At 37.8% G+C, this 13,184-nt stretch overlaps 1 protein-coding gene across 3 annotated transcripts in view; it reads right to left on the reverse strand.

Moving 5' to 3' along the window:
* LOC148866191 (IAP-like protein 1) overlaps window positions 1-13,184 on the reverse strand; it is a 65,329-nt gene that overhangs the window by 18,136 nt on the left and 34,009 nt on the right. For all 3 annotated transcript variants that reach the window (XR_016109491.1, XR_016109490.1, XM_088975994.1), the window contains one exon: window positions 2,487-2,580. Coding sequence is in view for 1 of the 3 variants with exons in the window: in XM_088975994.1 (XP_088832120.1) it covers window positions 2,509-2,580 (72 nt within the window). In the remaining 2 variants the exon portion in view is untranslated. The remainder of the gene's footprint in view (window positions 1-2,486; window positions 2,581-13,184) is intronic.

Here is a 13,184-nt window from a genome sequence, read left to right on the forward strand (position 1 = left end):
TTGCTGTACCTCCACATCCCATTTTTTACTCCATTCAGCCAGTCCACCACCAGCTTGGAGTCCCCTTCGATGATCAGCTTCCTTATATTTATGTCTTTAGCTCTCTGAATACCTTCCAATGCCACCAAAATGGAAGAACCCTCTATTGGAAATTCTAGCAGATGGTATCCTTCTTCAGAGCATGTCAGATGTGTTATGTTCTTATGAGCTATCCTCCAAATGAGTCCTAAATCCTTGAAGGAATATTGCCCCCAAAGCATTTTTGAGAAAGCCAAGCACCAGGAGAGAAGGCAATACATAAAGTCTTGAATTTGAAGAATGAATCAAACAAGATTATCTAAATATATTCCTAAGACCTATCATCAAGCCTTTACCAATGGCAGAAGCCTAGCATCCATAAGTACCTAAATTAAGTCATTTTCCACAATTTTAAATTCTATCTGTTGTGTTTGGAATGTTGCAGAAAGAAATCCAGTTCCTTCACTATTTCACTGTCTGGCTATGAAAGTGGGGTTGAGTGAACAAATGGTTACATTTTGAAGTCGAAGATTTAGCATCTCTAATACAATATTGCAGTAGGCAGGGACCCTCGCACTAGCCAATAATTTCCTGTAATTCAAACCCTGAAGCAAAGCTGCATCTTTGTTTTAATGGAGTTGACAGAGTAGAACCTGAGTATACCAATATGATCTTCCCCCTTGATCTCTGAAAGCACTCATCTCTAAGGGTCATGGAAAAGAATGTCGACTGGCCAATGCTATAGCAAATAGAAATATGTTGCCATCTTAGCCACATTTAAGCTCTGTTTGAACATGGGAAACTGGGTTGGATCCAGGTATTACTCCTTTCATAGGTAGCAAAAGATGCAAATTTGAGATGAATGAACAAGAATAAAACAAAAATTAGGGAGGCTAGAGATATTGCTGAAGAAAGGACCCTGCCGCATTACCTAAATCATCAACCAAGGTTCTTTTATGAGTAACTGAAAGAATTTTATTAATATTTAAGGGAGGTACAAGAATAAGGATACACCTATAGGGTTTTTTTGAGCCTCATCTAACAACACCAACCAAGGTATTTTATTCCCTGGGGATCTATCTCATCAAGGAAAAAAGGAACTCAAAATATCTCTAATGTTGTTCAGGAAATGAGCAACTCTCCATTAACTAGAACCTGCTCTCCGCACCCATGTGATTGCATTCACTCTCTGAGAACTAACATCAAAGGAGGTCTCATTCTTTTAGCAATTTTTGAACCAGTTAGTAGGGCAGGTTTTAGTAGCATCAGCATCCCCAATAGGCCCATACTAAAAAACCATACAAATTTGCTTTCTATGACAAAGAACACTCAAGGTTGAAAGTATCTATACACCCTGATAAGGCAGAAGGGGTATAATCAGTACTTTGAATCTTCCACTTTATTTTTTCTTTTTTCAAAATTTAAAGGGAAGCTGCATTTAATGTTTATTGCCATTTAACACAACCCTTTTTAAAAAGGTACCCTAAAAACTGGATATTGGCACCCTCCCAATATGATACATACTGGCCGATACGGGCCAATATGTTCTGAAAATTTGATCCTTGAGAACACCCATCCAACCCAACAGAACCATGGTTGCTTTGCAAGTTGTGATTAAACGAGAGGGAGATTTTCTCAAGGTAGGAATAAAAGGGTAGGATCATAGAATCTCTAATAGGTTCCCCTGCATCATGTTGAGAGTAATGCCTTTGAACACCTAAGTGGTACCCCATACTCAGCAAGGAGCTTAACAGAAATAGAATATACTGCCCGAGGTTTTAACCCTTAAATAGTAGACATGGCATTTCTTCAACAACTTATCCTAACATCTTATGCTATCAACCGGTAATGTGTACCAACAAATTTACAGAAAATACCTTCCGAATTAAGAATGAACTTCTACAGGAGGTGCAAAGCAGAAAAGTCATCAATTGTGAGATTATTTTATTTGTTTTTTATATTAAGAATATTTTATTTGTTTATAATAAATGATTAGGAAAACAGTTTCATAAGCACATAGATAGCTGGTTGTCAGTTTTTCCAATACAATATAGGCATCTAGTTCTCTGATTGTAACATTTCTAAGTAAATACTGAATTATTAACTTTCTTCACCTAGAAAAGGGTGCATTTTCCCACAATAACCTCACTACTAGATATAATAATAATAAAAATAAAAATTTCTACCTGATAGTATTACAACAACTGATTATTTATTTTTTTATCAGTAGTTATGAAAAAGTGATTATTATATAGCATGTATATAGAAAATGGGCTTTAATGGGATGGTAGCAAGAGTTGGCCCAAATAAGGTGTGCTTGGGCCTTGGGCACAATACTGCTTAGCACTCAAATTCTTTTTTATCAGCAACGCTTAACACCCATCTTAGAATATATTTTTTCTGTAAGATAATCTCAATTTTTTAAACAAGTTTATGATAAGCCAACATCATTTAAAAGTTGGACGCACCTTTGTTCTTGAGATTAAAACCTTAATGCTGACCATGGCTCTTGCTTACAGAGTGGCGTGGTAAGACCTTTTGGCCTGGAGTTAGGTGTTCATCCTGTAAGAAGAAGTTAGATCAGTGTGCAAGCAAGGAAAGGTGTATAAAGAATGCAAAAAAGAAAAGAAAAAGAAACAAGGCTGAAAGAATAATTGTGAGTAGAGCATATCCCATTTTTGAGAAAGAGTGCACTCCTAGTGAATAGACCACAAGTTATGTCTTCAAAAAGACAAGCACTACTATGCACTTTGTATTTTAATAGGGTTATCTTTTGTCTTTTCATGGGGATGTACCCCATTTATCAAAACTGGGATGTGCCGTAATCAGCATTGCTAAAGAACCTCCAAAAAACAAAACCAATGGATATACTACTTTACAGACGGATATTAAAAATCCAATACAATAACATGAGAACATCAAACATCAATGTAAAAGACAACAAAGACAAGTAAATAATACTATATTATTTGATTTTTCAGGTAACAAGTACATTTTAGAAAACAAGGAATTGTTAAAACATTAATTAAGAAGGCACATGGTAAAAAAATCAAAGATCGCATTGGCAGTAGAGAGACAAAATTATTTATGAATTTCCAATTGGGTAGAGTGTTGGAGGTCATAAGGGCTTTACTGTTATGTAGGTGTTTTAATGTCAACTCAGTTCAAATCAGAGAAGAAGAACTAGGAAATGAAAGGGTGTGTTCACCTTAGTCACATGCCCAGAATGATTAACTTATATAAGAAAGAGTACAAGGTTGTGGAAAGAACAGTTGTGCCTTTCTCTCACAAGAAAGAATAAAACAAAGAAATAGTGTACATAAGTTACAACACAAAAGAGTGGTCCCAAGAGCCAATAAAGGAAAGAAGATGTAAGAGACATAAAACAGTCTCTACACCCCCCCTAATCCCAAGGTACGAGCATCAGTTTGTCAACTAGAAACTGGTGGCGAGCACGGGTCGTAGCATTCGTGAATAAGTCAGCAAGCTGTAGGGCAGAAGACACCAGCAAAGATGTGTGTCCAACAGAAAACTGATCTCTAATGAAGTGGCAGTCAAATTCTATATGTTTGGTTCGCTCATGGAAGACAGGTTTGGATGCAACTAGAGGTGTCAATTAGATGGACTTGGTCCAACTCGATCCAGTCCAATGTGAGTCCACTTATAAATGGACTGGACCCAATCCAATCCAAATCTAATACAAACCAAATCCAATCCAATCCATTTAAATCCATTAAAATGTAAATGGATTGGATTGGACCCAATCCAAAGCAAATTAAATATCAAAAATTATATAAAAGCACTTTTGTAGGTGCTTTTACAAAAGCACTTTATTGAAAGTACTTTAGAAAAGTGCTTTTGTAAAAGCACTTTTTGAAAAGTACTTCCATAGACTTATAAAAGTACTTTTGTAAGTGCTTTTGTAAATGTACTTTTATAAAAGTACTTTCTTAAAAGTGCTTTCGTAAAAGTGCATTTATAAAAGTGCTTTCATAAAAGTACTTTTGTAAAAGTGCTTATGTAAAAGTTCTTTCATAAAAGTGGTTTACCAAAAGTGCTTTCGTAAGTGCTTTTATAAAGTACTTTGTAGAGAAGATGGGCCAAATGGCCCATAGGCTCTTTATCTTTTATGTTCTTTGCTATAATAGGCCTTAATCTGGGCCTATCCTTTCTTATGTTATGTCTTTTTCATTTTCTGCCCAACTAAGGGCTTCTCTGTAAATTACCAAAGTTAACTTAATAAAATAGAATTAAGGGTGTAAGAGATGAGATTATGTTCGAAAATCTCTCTCTCAGAACCCTAGTTGCCGCCATCTTCTTCTTCAACTTCTCCCTTCTAGAATTCTGATTTCTGCTATTTTCTTTTGACTTTTTGCATCTTTCTAAACAGTACTTTTCTCTCAAAGGCTGTTTCTCTTCTTGGTATTAGAGTAGGCTCGTTTTTTCTTTCTTTTTCACCTTTTTTTTCCCATACACAGTGTGTATGCAGAACTGAATCGTATGAATAGTTAGACACCTTTTTCAGCCCAGTTATTAGTGGTTTCTGGAGAGAAGAGGACTGACTTTGTCGCCCCCTTGACAGATTTAGGGGTGTTGCCCAAAACCCTAATTTTCTAGAGAAATCTGATTGTGGGCCCCACAGGGAGTTTGACCTAGGCGCTCAGTGACTGAAGGCTTTCTTATTCTCCTTCTTGAAGATTGAATCAAGGGGTTTGGTGTTCTATGAAGTCTACAAGGAGCAAATGAATTTTCTCTGTTTCTCCCATCTTTCAGGTGTGACACAAATTTCTAGTACGGCTACATAGAGGTTGGCTCACAACACAGTTTTTGTTCTGTCTTCATTTGGTTTTTTTTGAAGTTACTTGAAATCTTTTTTGAGGTGTTTAGGAAGATGAACCCATCAGACATTGAAAACAAACATGTTGTTGAATCCAGACAGGTTCCGGGAGCCTCTGTTGACTCTCTACTGGCTGTGACCACAGTCAAGCTAGATGGAACTAATTATCTGGCTTGGTCACAATGAGTAAAGATTCATATTTGTAGTAGAGGCAAATGGGGTTTTATCTCTAGGAGCAAAAAGGCTCCTTCGGAAGATGACCCATCATATGAAAAGTGGGTGCAAGAAAATTATACTGTTATTGGGTGGCTTGTAAACTCAATGCAGCCACAGATTAGTCAGCACAATTTGTGGATAAATTCAGCAAAGGAAATTTGGGATAGTGTTGCTGAAACCTATTCCCAAAAATTAAATGTGGCCAGAGCTTACAAGTTGAGAAGTGATGTGAAGAATTTAAAACAGGGGGAGAAACCATTAGTTGTATACTTCTCAACACTGAAGTTTTTATGGCAAGAAATAGATTTGTTTGAGGTTGTAACCTGGGACACCACTAATGATGCGGAAACCTACAGAAAACTGGTTGAGAGAAATAGGGTGTTTGAGTTCTTGACAGGGCTAAATCCAGAGTATGATATTATAAAACAAAATACTTTATCCAAGGATAGTGTCTCACTGTCTCAGGCATATGCCTTGGTAAGTAGTGAAGAAAGCAGGAGACTTGTCCAGGTCCAAGGAGCTCGTCTTAATGATCACTTTGCTAATATGGGAGTGAAACCAAAGGGGGCTGCAGGAACTCCAAGTAACTCAGGGAAGAAAGAGATTGTCTGTGAATACTGTAAAGGCCAAAACACACTAAAGACAAGTGCTGAAAATTGCATCCTGAGCTACTACCACCTCGGTTCCAGAAGAAGCCTGATAATAAAAGGGCAAGGAGAGCTAATGTTGCTGCTGGTTCAGATAGTGACAGGTACCAAACTGAAGAGATGTCGGCTAGTGTGTAGTTAGCTGCTATGAAGGCTGAATTTGAGAAGTTTGGGAGGATGATTAGTCACCTAGAGGGTGTGACCTCTTCTTCCAACCCTTCAAAGAACTCAACCTCTTCTACATTTGATCATTCAGGTATATGGGCTTCTGCCAATCATGCAACCATTTCAGGTAATCGTAGGATCCCTTGGATTATTGATTCTGGTGCTTCTGATCATATGACCATCCTTTCTACTTTGTTTGTTTCATATGATTTACTTCTTGGATGTGACAAAATCACCCTAGTCGATGGCTCTCTTACCCATATCTCTGGCAAGGGAACCATCAAGGCTACAGACTCCTTGGTTCTTCCTTCTGCTCTTCATGTACCTAAACTACATACAAACATGTTATCTGTAAGTAGCCTTAACTAAATCATTAAACTGTTGTGTAACCTTCTTTTCTTCCTATCGTGTTTTTCAGGATCTAGAGTGTCAGAAGGTGATTGAGAGTGGCTGTGAGGCGAATGGAATATACATGCTAGATACTCCTGGACAGTGCCATGAACAACCCGGAAAAACTGCTTTTGGGTCTACATCTATAGAGTCTATCAGTCGAATCATGTTATGTCATTTTCATTTGGGTCATCTTTCTTTTTCTGCATTGAGTCAATTATTCTCATAACTGTTTAAGGGAATTAGTTTGTCCAATCATCATTGTGAGTCTTGTGAACTGTCAAAACATTGTAGAAACAATTATCCTTTGAGTAATAATAGATCTTCTTCTCCTTTTGATAGTGTGCACTCTGATGTGTGGGGGCCCTACCATTTACCCTCTATGGGTGGATACAAATATTTTATCATGTTCATTGATGAATTTTCCCGGTTCATTTGGATGTTTTTGATGAAATCCCGTGATGAAACTCCAAACTTGTGAGACAATTCCATGAATTTTTCCTATCCCAGTTTGATACCAAGATTAAAATTTTCAAATCCGACAATGCAAAAGAATATTTTGAGAAAAACTTGTCCTACTATCTCACTGATTTAGGGGTTATTCATCAAAGCTCATGTGTTAGGACCCTAGAACAGAATGGAGTTGTTGAAAGGAAAAATAGACATATTGTTGAAGTTGCAAGGAGTATCCTATTTGCCTCACACGTCCTTACAAAGTTTTGGGGAGATGCCGTTCTCACTGCCACCTACCTTATAAACCGTTTGCCATCTAGGGTTTTAGGTTTTAAGGCTCCCTTCAGCCGCCTTCATTCAGACAAGGATCTTTTCCCTATTCCTCTTCATGTCTTTGGCTGCACTTGTTATGTACATATTCCAAGTGTCCAAAGACATAAATTTGAACCAAAAGCCCACAAGTGTATCTTCTTTGGTTATTACCCCACACAGAAGGGTTACTGTTGTTTTGATCCGAAAACTGGCACTCGATATGTCTCAATGGATGTCACATTTGATGAGCTTTCTTCCTTTTATGGTTCCTCTCTGGAGAGACATTGTCCAAAGGGAGAGGATTTCTCACAGGTGTTTACTCTTCCTCTTCCTGTCCCAGTTGAGTCTTTTGACGAGTCGATTCCTCCTTCAAATGAATCAAGGGAGGATCAGTCACTTCACTCTGATTCTAGTGTTTGTATTCCTCCCCCTTTACCTCCTCGCCCTCTTTTTAATCCCAGGATGTATCAAAGGAAAAGAACCAGAAATGAGCAGGTTGTTTCCCCTACCACACATGAGCCTCATGCACTTTCAGTCACAAATGAGACAACATGTACTGTTACAACTCCTTTGGTGCCATCCTTCCCAGACCTTGATATCCCCATTGCTCTCTCCTTCATATTTTGCCTACCTTTCTTCTGTTGCCTCTAACCCAATTCCCAGGTCTGTGTCAAAAGCTCTTAATATTCCAGAATGGAGGGATGTTATGAGAACAAAAATTGATGCCTGTACAAGAATGACACTTGGGAAGTGGTTGATTTGCCTAAGGGGAAGGATTCAGTAGGATGTAAGTGGGTCTTTACAATAAAATATCATGTTGATGGCACCATTGAAAGGTACAAGGCTAGGCTAGTTGCAACAGGCTATACACAGACATATGGGATTGATTATTTAGAGACCTTTGCCCCTATTGCCAAGATGACTTCTATGAGAGTTCTTCTACCTTTGGTTGCACGCTCAGACTAGTCACTTTACCAACTGGATGTAAAGAATGCTTTTCTGAATGGAGAATTACATGAGCAGATTTATATGTCTCTTCCTCTAGGAATGTATGAAACAGATATGAAAGGAAATGTCTGCAGGCTGAAGAGATATCTTTATGGACTCAAACAGTCCCCTAAAGCATGGTTTGAAAGGTTTAAGGCTGCCCATGTTAGCTTTGGCTATGTACAGACACAGTCTGATCATACACTCTTTGTGAAGAAGAGAGGATTCTTGGTTGTTTACCTGATTGTGTATGTTGATGATATTGTTGTGACTAGTAATGATGTCTCTGTAATTAATAATCTCAAATATTTCCTTCATACAAAGTTTGAGATCAAAGATCTAGGGGAATTGAGATACTTTCTTGGCATAGAAGTTGCTAGATACAAGGATGGGATTCTTATCTCTCAGAGGAAGTATGTTCATGATTTGCTCACTGAAACAGGGAAAATGGGTGCTAGACCAGTTGCTACTCCTATCGATATGAGCCATAAACTCTCTGCTTCAGATGGAATATTGTTAGAGAACAAGGGAGTCATCCAGAGACTACTTGGAAAACTTCTTTATCTATGCATGACTCGGCCAGACATTGCATATGCTATCAGTTGCATCAGTCAGTTCATGCATGTCCCTAGGGATACTCATATGGCAGCAGCAGAGCGAATTCTGTGTTATTTGAAGGGCTCCCATGGAAAGGGAATTCTATTTGCCAAGCATGGCCATATGAAACTTGAAGCCTACACAAATGTTGACTGCGCTGGAAACATTGATGACAGAAGATCTACCTCTGGGTACTGTAGCTTGGTGGCTAGTAACATTGTCTCTTGGAGAAGCAAGAAACAATTTGTTGTTCATCGATCTTCAGCCGAAGCTGAATACCGAGCCATGGCACATGGAGTTTCTGAACTATTGTGGCTTAAATCATTGATAGAGAAACTGGTTATTGAGCATGATAAGCCAATAATGTTATACTGTAATAATCAGGCCGTCATCAACAATGCTCACAACACAGTGCAACATGACAGAACTAAGCAAATTGAAGTTGACAGACACTTCATCCAAGAAAGAGTGGCTTCTGGTGAAGTGTCTACCTTTCATCACCTCTGAAGGTCAATTAGCAAATTTCCTCACCAAGGGCATTCCCAAGGCTAAACTTCAGCATGATACTGGCAAGCTTGGCATGATTGACATCTATGCTCAGCTTGAGGGGGTGTAGAGAAGATGAGCCGAATGGCCCATAGGCTGTTTATCTTTTATGTTCTTTGTTGTAATGGGCCTTAATCTGGGCATATCCTTTCTTATGTTATGTCTTTTTAATTTTCTGCCCAACTAAGGGCTTCTCTGTAAATTACCAAAGTTTAACTTAATAAAATAGAATTAAGAGTGTAAGAGGAGATTATGTTCGAAAATCTCTCTCTGAACCCTAATTGTCGCCATCTTCTTCTTCATCTTCTCCCTTCTAGAATTCTTATTTCTGCTATTTTCTTGACTTTTTGCATCTTTCTAAACAGTCCTTTTCTCTCAAAGACTGTTTTTCTTCTTACTTCTATAAAAGTGCTTTGGTAAAAGTACTTCCATAATTTTTTTTTGTAAAAGTGCTTTTGTGTAAAAGTACTTTTATAAAAATGCCTTCATAAAAGCACTTTTGTAAAAGTGTCTTCGTAAAAGCACTTTGTTCATAAAAGTACTTTTGTAAAAGTGCTTTTATTAAAGTGATTTTGTAAAAGTGCTTTTATAAAACTAGTTTTGTAAAAGTGCTTTCATAAAAGTACTTTTGTAAAAATGCTTTCGTAAAAGTATTTTTAAAATGTGTTGTAAAAATACTTTTCATAAAATTACCTTCATAAAAGTGCTTTTATAAAAAATGTTTTCGTAAAAGTGCTTTCATAAAAGTACTTTCATAAAAGTGATTTTATATTGTTTCCGATTTTGACTGATTTCAAATTGCACAAGAGTTTTTCCTCATGATCAGATTATTGGAAATTTGGTTTAGATCTAATTCAAACCAACAAGAATACAGACCAATTTATTTTGGATTGGCCCAATCCAATAATAATTAATGGACCATCCAAATCCAATTTGATACGGTTTTGATTGGATTGGATCCAAACCAAAACCAGTCGATTGACACCCCTAGATGCAATCTTGATAACACCCATATTATCAACATAAATAGGAACTAGAGATGCCAAGATCATCAAGGAGGGCTCTTAGCCATATAATCTCACTACAGACAGATGATATAGCCCAATACTCGGCCTCGATAGAAGACTTAGAAACAGTTGGTTGCCTTTTACACTTCCAAATTATAAGATAGTCACCAAGAAAAACACACCAACCAGTAGTAGAGCGTCTAGTATCTAGGCATCCTACCCAATCAGCATCTGCATAAGCGGATAAGCCAAGCGAAGGATATGCAAGAAAGAAAATGCCATGTGAAAGTGTTCCACGAATGCATCTGATAATACGAAGGACTGCAATCATGTGCGGTTGTCGAGGAGAAGAGACAAACTGGCTGACCACCTGGACAGCATAAGAGATATCTAGACGTGTCATGGTGAGGTAGATCAGACTACCGACAAGCTGTCAATAAAGAGTGGCATTTGCTAAGGGGTCCCCATCATCCTTCGAAAGTTTTAGATTCATCTCAAGAGGTGTGTCAACCTGTTTGTCATCACTCAAGTTTGCAGATTTCACAAAGTCCATCACATACTTGTGTTGATTAACAAAATACCAACGGGAAGAGTGAGCAACTTCTAGCCCCAAGAAATAAGTGAGATGACCAAGGTCCTTCATCTTGAAAGGTTGACTAAGAAGTTGCTTCAAAGAGGAAAAACCCTAACAGTAATGTCATCCATATATAGAAGTAATAATGTAATTCCTTGGGGATGTCTCGATATGAACAATGAATAATCTAAAGAGCTCTGGGTGAATCTTGCATCTGTGATCACTGAATGAAATTTCTCAAAACTAAGCCTTGGGGGCTTCTTTAAGACCATACAAGGACTTTTTAAGTCAACACACCAAGGGAGAATTATCATAGTATCCTAGTGAAGGCTTCATATAAATAGTTTCCTTGAGGTCCTCGTGCAAGAAAGAATTCCTGACATCCATCTGATGAATCTCCCAGTGTTTAATTGCAAATATAACCATCAACAAACGAACAGTGGTCATATTAACTACAAGGGAAAATGTCTCATCATAATCTATCTCATACTCCTACTTATACCCTTGGGCCACCAAACGTGCCATGTATCTATTAAGGCTCCCATCAAAATTAGGTTTCATTAAATATACCCACTTGCTTCCAATTAGAGAGGCATCAGAAGGGACAGGAACCATGTCCCAAGTATCATTATCAATAAGAGCTTGGAGCTCAATATCAATGGCTTCTTTCCAATGTGGGACAGCCACAGCCTTCTGGTATGATGTGGTAATATTTGCGACAGACAAAACAATAGAGAAGGAGTTATGGTTTGAAGGAAAACCATAACGGTCAAGAGGGCGAGAAACTCATGATGAACGACATAAAGGGGGATTAGAGGATGGTTAAGGGTCATGGATAGGTGTAGGTGTACTTATAGGATTAAGAGAAAAACTCATGGCTAGAGATGATGGATCAGCTTCTAGTGATGAAGGGGGCAGAGCGATAGGAGTCTGAGCAGCTAGCCTCTTCTTGAAATAGACACAAAGCAATTCTAGAATAGGAGGTGAATTAGAAGAACATGCAGATTCAAAAGAACACATAATCGAAATGGAAGTAGCAGGCAAATTAACAATGTGAGCAAAAAAGGAAATGTTCTTAAGAAAGATAACATTGCGGGATACATGAACTCGATGACACTTAGGATCATAGCAAAGGAAGCTCTTATGATCAAGCTATACCCCACAAAAGCACACATTGCCAATTGGGGAGTAAGCTTTGTGCATAATGTGGTGGAAGGTGAACAAAACACACACAACCAAAGACATGAACTGCAAAAAAAATCAGGTGAACCGTGAAACAAGCTTTGGAAAGTTGAGGTATTAAGCAAGGCAGATGAAGAATGAATGTTAATAAGGTACATAGTAGTGTTGGCTACCCAAAATGAAGTAGGAGCATGGGAATCATGAAGAAGGGTCCAAACTATGCTCAATATATGTTTGTTCTTGTGCTTTGCCACACCATTTTGTTGTTGAGTGCCAGGACAAGATCTCTAAGATTGAATTCCATTCTCTCAAAAAATTTTGAAAGTCTCTATCAAGGTATTCACCCCCCAAAGTCTGAATGGAGAACCCCAATGTTTGCATCAAATTGGATTTTTACCTTTGTTAAGAAAGATCTAAAGGTAGAAAAAACTTCAAATTTGTTCCTCAAAAAATATATCCAGGTAAAGCAAGTACAGTCATCGATAAATGTAACAAAATATTTATATCCCAACCTAGAAACAGTTGGAGACAATCAAACATCATTATGTACTAGTTTAAAAGGAAAGTAAGCATGTTCAACAACTGAAGGAAAAGGTAAAACATGGCTCTTATTCAAACAACAAGAAATGCAATCCTTATCAACAGTATTAAAAAATTAGCTTTAGAAGACAAAAGTCCATCACGAAACAAAGACTCAAGTTTATTTCCATAGGGGTGACCAAGTCGCTTGTGCCACAAGTGCCATACATTATTTCTGCAAATAACTTTAGTACTAGTAGTAGTAAGCAAACAAGATGTGGAGGAAGGCTCCGGTGTCTTCAAATTCCAATGCAAATAGCCAACCCAATCTATATCCCTTTCCTTTCACCTTCCCAATGCACTAGTCCTTTATCAAATAGCCATCATGGGAAAAGGAAACAACATTACTATCCTCAACTAGCTGACCGACTAAGATCAATTTTTTTGTAAGCATAGTTGTCAAGGCGACGCCTAGGCAGGCACCTAGGCAATTTTAAGTGACTAGGTGGTTTTACATTAGGCGACTGCCCAGAGACTTAGGCGGGCGCCTAAATAAATTTAAGAAATATTTCTTTTATTTTTATTGACTATTATGTTGTTTTAAAATACAACAGGTCTTTCAACTGTTTACAAGATTTTTTTGCTTATTTGTTGTCGATCGGCTATTTAAGGGTCTTAAAATACAACCAGTCTTTCGGTTGTTTAAAATACAGCTGATCTTTTGTTCATTTGTT

This window comes from Nelumbo lutea, chromosome 3, assembly GCF_056320005.1.
Source record: "Nelumbo lutea isolate HS-2025 chromosome 3, American lotus-T2T, whole genome shotgun sequence".
In the NCBI taxonomy this organism is placed as follows: Eukaryota; Viridiplantae; Streptophyta; class Magnoliopsida; order Proteales; family Nelumbonaceae; genus Nelumbo; species Nelumbo lutea.